The sequence below is a fragment of the Mus caroli genome, chromosome 18, assembly GCF_900094665.2.
Source record: "Mus caroli chromosome 18, CAROLI_EIJ_v1.1, whole genome shotgun sequence".
In the NCBI taxonomy this organism is placed as follows: domain Eukaryota; kingdom Metazoa; phylum Chordata; class Mammalia; order Rodentia; family Muridae; genus Mus; species Mus caroli.
In genome coordinates this window covers 71,990,504-72,005,266 of record NC_034587.1, presented here as the reverse complement: position 1 = coordinate 72,005,266, position 14,763 = coordinate 71,990,504, and the positions used below count along the sequence as shown (strand labels likewise).

Here is a 14,763-nt window from a genome sequence, read left to right as displayed (position 1 = left end):
TTTCCAGGATCCTTGTGAATGCTGCATGTCCTGAAAGTAGAGGGCACCTATCTGGGTCCCTTCCCATGTCGGAGAGTCACCAGAACCATCCTGAACCCAAATGGACTGCATCCTGGAAGATACAGGACTCTTAGTCTTGGGCTCATCCCCTAAAGGAGGTCTGAAGCCTCTTTGACTGATTTGGTCTTTGACCCAGAATCATAGGCATCCTTTCAAGGGCCCCTTCCCACACAGACACCTTCTCCACACTCCCCAGTTGCAGATAGACCCCGTCAATCATACTTACTAATCACTTCTTTGACTTTCCCTGGTATATAATACAGAGCCAACCTTCCACCATTAACCAGATAGTTCTTGGCCCCTGCCCTTTGCAAGGATGTCTCTGCCTAGCATTTGCTTTATTTAGAAATTAATAAGAAAAAAAAAGTCATTTGTATCTGAATTACGCAATGAATTTTGCTGGCATGGCTGCCCCTGGGGGACAGAAAGGAAGGGGTCGCTCGTGTTTTGTTAACATTGTACGGACACAATGAGGTTAGCCACTACACCTAAAGTTGTGCCATGTTGAATTAGTAAAACTTTTTTTGGTTGCGAGTAACAGAAAGCCAGTTCAAACTATTTTAAAGGTAGAAGGATCTTCAAGCTCTTGACTCAAAAGAAAGCTTCGTAGTCACAGCAAAGGAGAGGGGAAAGGCAAGATTTTCATCTGTTGTGTAAAACAGGCAGACAGGAGCTACATGAGATCACTGCTCTGCAGTTGTCAAAACCCTGGCCACCTAAAAGGTGTGTGCAGTATCTTGTGTTGGCTGTATCCTTGAGGAATGAAAGTTGATGGCAAAGCAGGAGGAGGTTCTTGTCTTTGGAGATCTGAATAAGTCGGCTTTCTGTGACTATAACAAATAACTCAGAAGTAACCAGCTTACGAAGAGAAAAGGTTTGTCTGGGCTGACGGTTTTTGTTGTTTTGGTTTATGGTTGGACTGTTCTCGTGGCTTCCAGTTGTGGTGAGGCAGCATAACATTGCTAGCATGACTTTCTCATATGTGTGGAGTGCTTTCTTCCTACTTGCAGAGTAGGCACAGAGAAGGAGAAAGATAACAGACCTATGGGGAAATTCGGCTGTAGTGATTCCAGTGAACCCACATCCATGCTCAGTGGGCATTTACCTAATAACCGGGTGTAAAAGAGAGGAAGTGTAGGGTCCTACTGTTCCCTTCAGAGCCTTGTCCTCAATGACCTATGACCTCCTCCTAGACCCCTTCCTCTTAAAAGGTTCTACCACCTCCCAGTTGCATCGAGCTGTGATCAAAACCAGATCTAGATGGTAGCAGTGTTTAAAGATGTCTTGCATAGAGAACCCAGCTCTAGAATGACGTCCAGACTACCTGAGTACCAGTTTTGCTGTGGGCTCTTACCAAGGTTCACCCAGGAATGAAATAACCACATGCAATTTCAGCAAGATCCCAGGCTCCATGGGAAACCTGACCAGAATCTGTCAGTTACACACCTCGTCTAAAAAAGTGTTCTGCGCTTACTGTGGAGCTGCTATGCACTGTGTGTCAGTGGTGGGTGGAACAGGTTCATGCTTCAGGGTACATGGGAGGGATGAGATGACAGGAGCGGCTACAGAGCTCTGAGCAGCCTCTGGGTCTCATCCCTCCCTGCTTTTATCTATGTTTTTATAATTGAAACTCCAGCTAAGGTATTGTTGTTTTAAAGGGTCTCCACTGATTAGAAAAAATAAATTATGAGAAAATTGCCAATTTAAACATCGCAAGCAGGCCTTCCCCTCCATCCTTCTCTCTGAAGCATGTCGGTTTCTCTAAATAGCTGCACAGTCTAGAGATTCCAGGAATTTTAGAAGCATTACCTGTTTATTTCTGTTGGGACGTGACCCACACATCCTGCCAGTGTGGAGGCAGACCTTGATAGGGCAACTTCTTAGAAGCAATGGGAAAACATAGCTCCCAGCGGGAGGAAGCCTCTGTCCTCAGAGGAGCAGTGCTGAGATCTCTCTGGCCCTTTGAGTTCCCAAAGGCTTCAAGGACCCTTTGGAGTGCTAACCTTTGCAACATCTCTGGCTAAAGCTAGGGATGAAGCCCATCTGAGAAGCCTGGAAATGGTAACCCCACCCCCACCCCCATACCCCGACAGGATGTACCCTGGCTCCCTGAGGCTCATGTTCCCTCCTTTGCCCAGAAGGCATGGAAGAGCTAAAGTCTATTTGGCTATTCCATACTGAGCACTCAAGCCCTCCCGACATGCCACTCGAGTGTGCTGAGAAGAAGCCATTAGCTCCCATGCCGGTTATAGATGTTCATGGAAGGAACAGAGATATGGAGGGGTGATGCAAAATGTCATGAACCAGTAGAGAAACTGTGGTTTTCTCAGTACCAAGCACAACAGGCAGATAGATGTATTCATATGGGCAGAGAGGGCTTATCTGGTCAAGAGTTAGGCTTGGGTACAGTTAGGATGGTTTGAATGTGCTTGGCTCAGGGAGTGGCACTATTAGGAGGTGTGGCCTTGTTGGAGTAAGTGTGTCACTGTGGATGTGGGCCTTTAGATGAAGATGTAGAACTCTCAGCTCTGCCTGCACCATGCCTGCCTGGATGCTGCCAATGCTCCCACCTTGATGATAAGGACTGATCCTCTGAACCTGTAAGCCAGCCCCAATTAAATGTTGTCCTTTATAAGACTTGCTTTGGTCATGGTATCCGTTTACAGCAGTAAGACCCTAAGACAGGTACCTTCCAGCTTAGCACCCCTGTCATTCCTTCTGTCTACCCTAGGATATCCAGTCTTCCTTTTTCAGTACCATCATCTTCATGACCTCTCTGCTCCCTAATGAATGCATTTGTTTAGTACCTGGTCCTGTATTGTCTGGGAGGAATTTAGCACATCAGGAAGGAGACTTCCTAGTATATGTGTAATGCTTTCTTAAGAGCTGATATGCCGTGAGAGAAAATAATAATTGGCCCTGAGGGAGTCCTGGTGGGATAACTCAACTGGATCCACATCCACATCCAACAGCCAGAAGTCAAAGATCCAGGAGCTGAGCCTTGTACTGACGGCCTGCAATTGCAGCTGTGAAGAGGGATGAGGAAGAAGGAATTCAAGCTTCAGGCCACCCTGAGCTACATAACAAGGCCAACCAGGGTAACTTATTAAGACCCTATCTCAAAATAAAAAGGAATTGGGATGGACGCCGGTGGTAGAGCCCTTGCCCTGAGATCAGTACCCACTACTGAAAATTAATTAATTAGTTAGTTTATTCTAAAAGCTCATGGGAATGCTTAGAAAAGAAATCTCCCTTGAGGGTCAAGCAGGCACTGCGAGCCATGAAAGAACCGGCTGCTGCCTTGAGTTCTGTGACGGAGACACTTCTCAACTTCCTCAAGGCAGATGGGAAGGAGGTGGTAACAACAGCAGCAGTGCGCGCGCACACACACACACTTGCCACATGTGTGCACTTGACACACGTGCGTGTACACACACACCTCTAAGGTGAAAGGGCAGGCCATGATGGAGTAATATGAACCCAGAACTTCACCTTTATCAGCTGACTGACTAGGGACTAGAGTACACCGAGTCTCACAGGCCCTGCCTTAGGCCAGGCAAGGTAGAGAACAGGGGCATGTGGCCCCAGCTGAGGCCAGCAGTTCCTCTTGTGATGAGTATTTCCACCACCTCCCCTGCAGAGCCCTTGGTTAGTAGAGCAGCCTTAATTAGCTCCAGCCTCAGCTCCCTCGTTCCCTCTTACCCTTTTCTTTCTCAACAAATATTTCAACATCATCCACCATGTGTCAGACAGCGTTCCATGCTACAGTCCCACAGCCATCAAGACAATTTTCCACTGTCCTCTTGCGATTTATGTCTGATGGTACTTTCTGAGAAAACTGGAGTCGAGATGTGTCATATGCAGAAGGGCTCCGGGTGGACAGCCTCCCATCTCAGTAGCCCAGCCTGGGATCTGCCCAGCCGACTCCCCATCCCTCCAGCTGGATGAAGCACGTGTTCTTTCGTGTTTCCCCAGAGATTTGGACCCCTCCTCTCCCATGGTAGCAGCAGGTGAGAGTGGAGACCTGAGTGGCTACTGATGTGATAAGGCTGGAAGGCCTGGGCACAAGCCTGGCACTGCCCAGTGAGGCAGCCCCTGTTAGAATCTATGTGAGACTAGGACCAGATGGACTCAGCTAGCTGGTGATGTTGGAGGAGCAGATGTGGAGAAGCTGTCAGACAGGCCCAGGGGCGTGGAGAAGTGCCGGGGGCTTCGGTGTGAGATTTGCATGGGGGTTTAGGGGCATGGGTGTGAATTTTCCAGAGCTGCCAGGACAAGCAACCAAGGCTGAGAAGCATGGTCTCATAGAGCCATCAAGATGTCTGCGCTCTAGGGGAGTATCTTTCCTTGCCTCTTCCCAGCTCCCTGGCCTGCCTTGGTTTGTAGCTGCCTCTCTGAAGACACTGCCTCCATCTTCCCCTGACTTCCTCCCTCTGTCTAACGTTTCTGTGTCCTTTCTTCTAAGGACACTAGTTGTGGGTTACAGACCCAACCTAATCCCATGTGGCCTCATCCTAACCCGAGTGCTTCTGCAAAGACTGCTTCCAAATAAGGTCACATCTGTGGGTACTCGGGATAAAGATTCCAATAAATGTTTTGAGGGACACAGTTCTGCCCAATGTAGGTTGAAGTCTATACAGACCCTGTCAAGGTCAGGTTCACCCCTTGGTGGCATCTTCCTCTGAACTACATGCATTAGCTTCCTTACCTGTGTGCACTTAGTCTGTCTAGGACCAGGAATCGCTTTTGTTCAACCTGCTTTTCTCCACCTGATGCACCTTCAATGTTTGTTGCATGAAGACCAAGAATGGAAGGATGAATGGATAGATGGCTTTGTTTGGGTTTCTGTTGCTATGAAGAGACGATATGACCAAGACAAGTCTTATAAAGGACAACATTTCATTGGGGCTGGCTTACTAGTTCTGAGGTCCAGTCCATTATCAGCATTGTAGGAAGCATGGAAGCATTCAATAGTCATACCTGCTGGAGAAGCTGAGAGTTCTGTATCTTGATCCAAAGGCAAATAGGAGAAAACTGACTTCCAGGCATCTAGGAGGAGGGTCTCAAAGCCCACCCCCACAGTGACATACTTTCTTCAACAAGACCACACCTACTCCAACAAGACCACACCTACTCCAACAAGGCCACACCTCCTAGTAGTGCCACTCTCTGAGCCAACCACATTCAAACCACCAGACGGGTGGGTGGGTGGATGATGGGTGGATAGATGGGTGATGGATGAGTGGATAGGTAGGTGATTGGTAAGTGGGTGGGTGGATGGGTGATGAGTGGGTGAATGAGTAGATGGGTGCATGGATAGATGTATAGATGAGTGGGTAGTGGATGGATGGGTGGGTAGTGGATGGGTAGGTGGGTGGTAGATGGATGGGTAGATGTATATATGTATGTATATGTGTGTGTGTGTGTGTGTGTGTGTGTGTGTGTGTGTGAATGGATGGATGGAAGGAAGGATGGATGGATGGGTGGGTAGATAGAGGATGGATGGGTGGGTGGGTGGATGGATGGATGGATGGATGGATGGGTGGGTAGATGGATGGATGGATGGATGGTTGGATGAGTGGGTGGATAGATGGATAGGGTGGGTGAGTGGGTAGGTGAGTGGATGGATGGGTGGGTGGGTGGATGGATGGATGGGTGGATGCATGGGTGGATGGATAGATTGATGGATGGATGGATGGATGGATGGATGGATGGATAGATAGATAGATAGATAGATAGATAGATAGATAGATAGATAGGTGTATGTATGGGTAGGTAATGGATGATGGATAGATGGGTAGATGTTAATATTCTAACAGAGAGGTCTCCCATGATGCTTCCCCCACCCAGCCCTTACTCATCTCCTCCTCTCAGGTATGAAGATATTCGTGTTTGTAAAAATATGTGCACGTGTCTCATATGCACTCTCCCAGCAGTGGGTAGACAGGGATTCTCTGCCCTCCCTCCCTCCTTCCCTCCACCTCTCTCCACCCCTTCCTCCACTGGAAGCTCCATTTCTGTGAGCTGCTTGTCTCTGAGGCCCCACACAGGTCAAGGTCCCCAAGGTCATGGCTTAGACATTAGGGGACAGTATCCAAGTCTCCGAGCCAAAGGGAGAATGGTCTCCTGGAGAAGAGTTGAGGAAGGGTGGTACTTAATGGTAGTCTAGGTCCAGGGTGATAACCTCAGAGGCACAGTCACAGCCATCTGGCTGTACGTGAGATTCCCCTGCTGGAGATAAGCTGAGAAAGGAGTAGCACCAAGCCCATGGGTGCTCTCAAGGATGCTCTGGCAGCCTGGTGGGGGCTCCTTCTCTACCAGGAGATCTTTTCTGAAAATCAGGGCATCTCTGCTCTGAAGCCAGAATGGCCCTTTGCCCTGAGCAACCATCAGAACAACCACCAGTGCTCCTCAGGCTCCTTACTGGTCACTTCTGTCCTTGGGCACTCTATCTAGGACATGCCACTCTCCCAGGCTCATCTCAGTGGTCGCAGTTCAGGTCAGCTGTTCTCAGAGATGAAATGGCTGAGGGAGACTTTTCATGGGGGGATGGACGGTCGCCTCCTACAGTCCTGGGTATGAGCAAAAGGGCAACTTCCCACTGCTGCTGCCTGTGTTGGGGAGAGGCCTGGGGATGCATTAGATTCCAGAACTCTGAGGTAGGGCTGAAGAGACTGGCACCTCCTGGCTCATGCTATGCCAAGCACTGTGGGCAGCTCCATCTGTCAGCCCAGAGCTGAGATCCTGGTCTGCTGCCAGCCCAGGACCAGCTTGGGAGGGAGTCTCAGCTTCCTGGCCATTGTCTATTGGGAGCACACCCAGTGTGTTCCTACAGTGACCTGGAGAGGCCTAGAGTGAGGTGGGAGAGACAGGGGGAGGGAGGGAGACATCGAGGGAGGGAGAGAGGGAGAGAGAAGGGGAAGGAGCCCGGCCAGAACCTGGTCAGGGTGGGAGACAGGAAGTGAGAGAGGAAGACTTGGTGTTTTTCCTTATTTGTGTTTTATATGAAAGAAAACAAATAATATCCTTTGAAAAAAAAAACCCATTAAACAAAGCATATCCTGAGGGTCCCAGAGGCCCATTGTGGCTGCCTGGAGCCTGGAATCCATTCACACATTTTTTTTGGCTAGATTGTTGGAGGCTAGAAAGACCGGAGAGGGAGGGAAGGACCATCATTAAAATAGTTCAAAATGGCTTTTGCTCCCTGGACTCAACAGAAATCTGTGCCAAATAACCATAGCTCCGAGATCCCGGGTCTGCTTGGTTCAGTGTCCTCCCATCACCTCTCTGGGAAGCTCCATCAAACTGGCCAGTCTGAGTGTAGCCAGGGGCACCAGTGTCTTCCACCTGGCCCTGTGAAGGAAGACTAAAGAAAACTCTCCCTGGAGAGTCCCAGAGAAGGGAGCTGAAGCCCATAGAACTGCCATCTCTCTCTTACTGCTTGGCCTCTCTGGGCCTTGATCTCCCTGTCTACCAAGTGGGGCTCTCAGGTAACCCAGGCCTCAGGCTGGAACCCTCCCCCTAGATATCCAAGATACCCCTAGATCCCGCCACTGCACTCCAGCTGCCCAGGATGGAGTGACAGTGTTTCTGGTCATATTCTCCTCGTGGACACATTTGCATGTCCATTGTGCAGAACAGCTTCTGTGAATAATCCTACACGAGCATTTGGTAAGATTGGCATTACAAGGAGGTCTCTCCCCAACCTGGATGTCAGCCCGTAATCCTTATAATCGTAAGGACAGTGTGCAAAACCACCCTTAGAATTTTCCCTGGGCTCTCCTTTGAAGCCTAGAAGACAATCAACTCTTCGCATATTTTCCCTAAATGCTTCCAAGGTAAAGGAACTGCTTGGGGGATTTGGCCCTAGGATTTGGAGCCAGTTTGTGCTCATGGCTTGGGCTTGGCACACTCATCCCCAGTCTTCTTAATGGCCTATGGTAGAAGGTGATGACATGCCTACCTGGAAACTGGAAAAGGAACCTGTCCCCTTCCTACAGCCATTGGTTATGTACCTGACCCTCTGGGTGACCGGGGAACACTCAGCTCTCTGGCTTAGGACTCTACAGGAAGGGCCCCCTGGTTGATTTTCATGGAATCAGCCCTTAAAGAGTCCCTAAAGAGAAGGATGGGAAGGTATTGGTGGCCTTGGCTCTGCTGCCTTTCTCTGCAAAACCTTGGACTACACATTCAACCTTAGCATGAACAAAACATATTTAAGAGCTTGAACATTAAGAGCCTGGACTCTTAAGCATCCTCCCTTGGTAGGGATTCATTTGTATTAATGATTTCCATTTTCTGGTGTGATTTAATGGTCAGAATCTGGCCTCCCGTGTCCTTTACTGAGATACTGAGTGTTATCACTGTAAATGTGGTGTTGGGACACACTTGGCTCTTTACCAAAAGTGATTCACATCCTCTCTTTCTCCGTGCCACAGGGCTACCATCCGATGCCCCACGAAGCAGAGATTGCACATACCAAGAAGTTGTTCCGAAGGAGGAGAAATGACCGAAGGTAAGAAAGACTTGTGACTGCTGTCACCTTTTCCTGGGCCAGCTGCTGGGCACATTAGCTCTGGTCTATGCTGCGATGTGACTTAATACCTGTAGATGAGTTGCTCGCCTTTGAGGTGATGTTGAGAGTACAATGGGCTTGGCTGTGTGGGATCTGCATGTCTGTGCTGGGCCCAGGGACTAGGTCCCTTTGGAAGACCAGCAGAGGGCCACCATCTCCATTCCTTCCTGGGAGTGAGCATTGCTCCAGATTTACAGCCATGCTCTCTTTCCATAAACCAAAGCTGCAGCGAGCTCAAGGACCAGGGCCCTCGGACTGCGTGTTTAGAGTCATGGCCTCCAGGAGGCTCCCCAACCTCACAAATCCAAAGGCGTCCTTGGTCTGTTTCTCCATCATTAGGAATTGTCCTGTGTATTAGCCATACTTTGCAGTGACCCTCACAGTCCAGAGTAGTAACTAGGGGACAGGAAAAACATGATGAGGTGGCTTTGTGTCAGAGCAAGCATCTAAGATCGAACATCCAAGACATGCATGTGTGCGGTCTACAAGGTTTTCTTATATGGAAAGGTCTTCTTGATGTAGTTCAAATGAAAAATTCCAGGTGCAGAATCATACTGTGCGCAGCCATTTGTGCTAAAGGGGGAGTGGGACCTTTTTTTTTCTTTTCTTTTTTTTTTTTTCTTGCTTGAATGTGCAAAAAATATTTCAGGATGGAAATCTTAAGAAAGAATAAAAAGGCTTATGCCCGAGGAATTAAAATGAGGTGTTTGCCTGTAGGGAGTTTATTCTTAGACAAAGGTGATGGCTTGTGGCTTTACCTTTAGTAAACGGAGTATGTTCTCTAAGAAACGAGAAACAGCCAGCTGCCTTCCTACACTCGGAACCCTAGGAGCACCTCCCCTGGGTCCTGCATGGCCTCGGCTGGAGCTGCTGGGCTTCAGTTAACCCGGGGCTCTGACCCTTCACTCTGGATGGAAATCCCGAACTGGAATGTAGTAGGTTGGCAGAAGACAGATACCCAGAATGCCTGTCATCCAGTAGTAGATTTTCTACTTCTGAAAACGTACGCAGGGGAAATGAGTGTCCAGCTATCTGGGAGGCAGTCTGTCCTGATTGAGGACTGGGAATCAACAGGCATCAGAAGAGGAAACTGAGTCGGGAGAGCTGGGCCAATCTCCGCCCCTGCCCCTGCCCTGCCCAGGGCACAGTTGATTGCCTGCTCTGTGACTCCTCTCTGCTGTTACATAGAACCGTTCTTGGGTTCTGGGTTCTGAGTCAAGGAAAGAAATGGGGAGCATCCCTCAAAGGAGAACTGTTGCTCACAAGGGGCAGGAAGGCGTCAGAGAGAGCAGGAGAGGCTTTCCATCTTTCCTCCCCAGTGTGTGCCTCAGAGATGCCAAGACTCTCCGAGCTCACTGATGAGAAGGTGTCTCTGGGCCAAGCACTGGCATCCAGGACAGCCCACATGTCCACCTTTGAGCCAGGTCACCACGCTCCACAGGAGTCGCCTAGACGGGACAGGCCTCCGGAAAACGGCGTGACCCGGGAGGGAGTGTGCATGGCATGGGGAGGGCCAGGAAGCTGGACCCTCACTTATCCATACCCGTGGTAGGGGGTGCTCTGCGTAGGCCAATGCACCTCACAAAGGATGTGGACCGGGCCGGCGTCCAAAGAGAAGCAATAAAGTTGATTAAAGGGACAGAACGTATGTCCTGTGAGGGGCCCTGGAGGGCTGGGGGCTGGGTAGAGAAAAAGAGCATCCACATGGCAAGACCCATGAAAGATTTACGTGGAAGCACCGGCGGCAGCTGCCCGTGTTTACATGGAGGGAACGTCTTGGCCACCAGAGTCAGACTGCAGCTCAGGGTAGCAGACACACACAGCTGAAGTATGTGCTAGACGAGGAACCAGTCAGAAATATAACACGGCCTGTTTATCACTTGCGGGGTGGGTGGGGGGGAGTGTCCTGCTATAGAGCACCCATATGGTAGATTATTTTCAGGAGAGAGCAGGTAACAATGTAGCTGAAAGGCTTTATTCTATAAAAGCTGGGGAATTCCTGAGTCTTTCTTGGGAACAGTGATGATTCAGGCATTCACAGACAGGCTAACTGTGAATTGCCAAGTCAACCCAGCTCTCCCAGCTGATGGCCCTCCATAGTGGCCTCGTTAGGTACCAAACCTGTGTGCTTGACACTAGCCTTGTTAGCATTGAAAGCATAAGCCACACTGAGAAGGTGTCACAGGGAGAGGAAGAGAACCTAGGTACCGATGGTGACCTAGGAACACAGTCAGCATCCACATAATACCTCAGATCTTACCGTGTGTCACGAGAAGGGAAGTGGCAAGCCACATCCTGCTGGGGTCCCCGTGACTCAACCTTGGAACGCCTGCAGGAGTCTTTGGCCTTCTGTCTCCCTACAGAGTGACTGGGATTGGGTCCGATAGCTACAAACGCCATGACAAATTGCTGTGCCTAGAACTGAGTGGTACCTTCTGGCCAGAACAGGCATTCTCAAACCTGGGACCCAGCATCCTCCTCTGCGCAGCAGTCTGCCACCTGTCCTAATCCCGTATAGCTCTCTAGGCATCTCTGTGTGCCTCGTCTCTGCGCTTCTCTCCCCTGGTTCAATTTGGACGTATTAGGTAGCTGACTTATGTAGGCACGAGCCTTGGAAATAGGGGCTGGGTAGGGTGAGTTGCTTCAATTTTTAAGGGTGTGTACATGTGTGTACATGTGTGTACATATGTGTGTGTGTACACATATGTGCTGGTTCCTATAAAGGCCAGAAGCGTCAGCTCCCCCTGGAGCCAGAGTTACAGACGATGGTGAGTTTCCCACCATGGGTTCTGGGAACTGAACTCCAGGTCCTCTGTAACTGCCATCAGTGCTCTTAACTGCTGAGCCATCTCTCTATCCTGCCCCCCACCCAAGGTACACAGTTCTTGAAAACTGTGTTTTCTTTCTTTCATAGTTTGTGTCCAATCCTTGAGAGGTTTGCACAGGCTCATTCTTATAAAGCACTGAGTGGTCTTTGCGGCAGGGTGCTCTCCGGGTCAGGGGAGCTGTAAAGGGCACAGAGAGCATGTTTCTCGTTACTGTCTTCGAAGTCTAGCCATATAATTATGGCATCCCCCAACCCAGGACAGTGACAATCGGTAGGCAGAGCCCCTATGAAGGAGCAACCTAAGCCTCGGCTTCCCCTCCCCACAGGCTGCTTTCAGGCAACTCTGATGAAATCTAAGTTGTGGCTGGTTTTCCCTTATTTTGCAAAAGGAATTAACCACAAGGACAGCTTAAAGGTTTTCTCCTTACGAATTTTCTCAAAATTTGTACAACTCATATTTACATGTACAACCTGCTTATTTTGGGGGGAGGAGGAGCTAATAAAATGTGACAGATGTCAGATAAAATCATTCATTTGGGGATTAAAATATGAAGTAAGTGAATATTCTGTGCATTCCCTAGTAGTAACCTGGTTTTGCACCCTCCATCACTGCCAGGTAGAAAATGGAGAGTTGAGAAGGTTCCCCTAAAGCTCTCTGCCCAGCCCCAGCATCAAGGAGGAAGAAATTCACTGAGGGGCTGAGGGCTGGGCTCATAGAGTCTGTTTAATTCAGTGAGTGTCCTTATCCCTGTGGGAGGGGGAGGAGTTGTGCAACGCTCCTCCCACCCCTACCCTTGCTCCCCTCATCCCTGCTCTGTTTTAAGAGATGAACGTTATCACTGCAGTGAGCAAACACTGCATGCCACGGTATCTACAGCCTGAGGAGCAGACCCCAGGGCAAGAGCAAGCTTGGGAGGGCGTGCTGTGGATGGGGCAAGAGGCAGCAGGCTCAAGCAGAGAAGCTGAGCACAAGGGTGTCATTCCCATCCACCCAAAAGGTGGGACCATTCTCAGTAGACAGGTTATTTAAACTTTAGGGAATGAGTAGGGGTCTTTGGGAAAAATGTATATCATTGACTAGAGCCAACATGCTGGACATACCTCATTTGCCTAAGGACCTTTCCAAGTGCTGCTGGACATGACATTTTAAGGAGAAAGGAAATTTAACCTGGGCGCAACATGCAGGCCCAGCATGTTGCAGGGCACTGGGGGGAGGGGAGCAGTAACCCTATTCTTGCTCATGCCCAGGCTTTGGACATGCCTTGACCCCGCCTTTGCTCCAGGTGTTCCCCCCAAGGCTGCACAGCTTTATCAGGGCAGACTTGGTGGCATGTTCTGACCCTATAGGGAGTTCTGAAGTTTGAGGGACTTCTGAGACTTGATCTAAGATGCAGGGACTATGCAGAACTTTATGTACCGTGTCCCTTGATTGTCCAAAAGGGGTGTGGTCTGAGGATGAGCAGGATCAGGGCCATTTCCGTGGGGGCAGCAGAAGGGTGAGCCCTGTTTCTGAAAGGGAGGTAGGTGGGACATTTAGCTCCCCACAGTTAAGTGCTGTTAAACCCCTTGTCTTATTTTACCTTTCTATTGCTGTGACAAAACATCATGACCAATGCAACTTATAAAAAGAGTTTATTAGGACCTTATAGTTTCAGCGAGTGAATCCATAACCGCCACGGTAGGGATCATGGTAACAGGCAGCAGGCATACATGGTGCTAGAGCAGTAACTGAGACCATAAATCTGGATCCACAATCACAAAACAGAGAGAAAGCTATTGGAACCCTGAAAACCTGATTCTAGTGACACAGCTCTTAATTTTTCTCAAAGATTTCCAAGTATTCAAATATATGAGCCTATGGGGTTCCTTTCTCATTCAAACTACCACACCCCCTGATTAGAATTGTTCTCCGTGGTGTTGTGTCTGTGATCTGGAGAATACAAGGACCCAAGGTGGAGCTGCCACAGTGACATTCTGGCTGCAGAATTAACCAGAGTGTTGTATGTGTCTGTGTAGCATCCGAGTTGTGGTTCAGAGAAGAGGGCATCATGGGATGTTGGGGTGAGGGGAGATTCTAGAACACTCCCTTTTTGGAGTAATGATTCAACTACTAGTGAAACTCCAGAAGACTTTGAAAGAGAGATGGAGCGTGAGGGAGAAGAAAAGCCACAGCTAGGCAAATGACGCACCAGGGATTCCCCCAGAAGTCACCCTAGAAGCAGAGGCAAACATGGGGCTCAGAAGCCCCCACTATGAGAAGACACTGTGCTTGCTTTGAATATCCCCCTGCCTAGGTTGTCAGGAGTCTCAGAAGACCCCACAGACTCCAAAGCCCAGCCTACCAGCACTTCGAGTAGGGAGATTAATAGACATGGCCATGGGCTTTTGCGTGATGCCCACCTGTGCTGTCAGGAGTGAGGAGAGCCCTTCAAGTGAGTTTGCTTCGTTAAGTGAGGTCCCGGAATGGTTAATGTACTCCATGTGCAGAGCAGATGGACAGGAAGAGGTGAAGAATACCTTGGCCATCCTGGCCAGCGTCAGATGGCTCCACTGCACGAGAAGCCGCAAGCGAGCCATCCCCCTGGGGTGCAGAGTCGGGCTACATGCTGGATGCTGCAGGGCAGCCATAGTGTCTATCCTACAGCTGACCGTGACTGTGGCTTGGTGTCCTCAAATTGTGGCCGCAGTTAAGAATCTAATCTCTCCCCCTGCTTCCTCTGCCTGCACAAACTCAGATCCCAGGCATCAGCCGTCGGCTTTGATTTTGCAAGCTTCTTGTAAATACTGTGTGTCACTGATAAAAATAAACAGGGCATGTAGAATTAGAGGCCATTAGTATAGTATACTTACGGATACACTAAAAACACTGATTCTATGCTTCACAGGGTTGCCTTTTTTATTTGTAATTTTATTTATTTACATTTCAAATGTTATTCTTGTTCCTAGTTTCCCCTCTGCAAACCCCCTATCCCATCCTCCCTCCCCCTGCTTTTATGAGGGTGCTCCCCCACCCACCTACCCACCCACTCCCTCCTCAGTGCCCTGGCATTCCCCTACACTGGGGCATTGAGCCTTCACAGAACCAAGGGTCTGCCCTCCCATTGATGTTCAACAAGGCTATCCTCTGCTACATATGCAGCTGGAGCCATGGGTCTCTCCATGTGTACTCTTTGGTTGGTGGTTGTACTGCCTGGTTTTGTGTGTCAACTTGACACAAGCTGGAGTTATCACAGAGAAAGGAGCTTCAGGTGAGGAAATGCCTCCGTGAGATCCAACCATAAGGCATTTTCTCAATTAGCAA

General features: G+C 49.4%; 1 protein-coding gene across 8 annotated transcripts in view; it reads left to right on the top strand.

Moving 5' to 3' along the window:
- Window positions 1-14,763, top strand: part of Ctif (cap binding complex dependent translation initiation factor) — a 267,920-nt gene that overhangs the window by 127,991 nt on the left and 125,166 nt on the right. For all 8 annotated transcript variants that reach the window (XM_029472081.1, XM_029472083.1, XM_029472082.1 and 5 more), the window contains one exon: window positions 8,499-8,575. In XM_029472081.1, coding sequence (XP_029327941.1) covers window positions 8,499-8,575 — 77 coding nt within the window. The remainder of the gene's footprint in view (window positions 1-8,498; window positions 8,576-14,763) is intronic.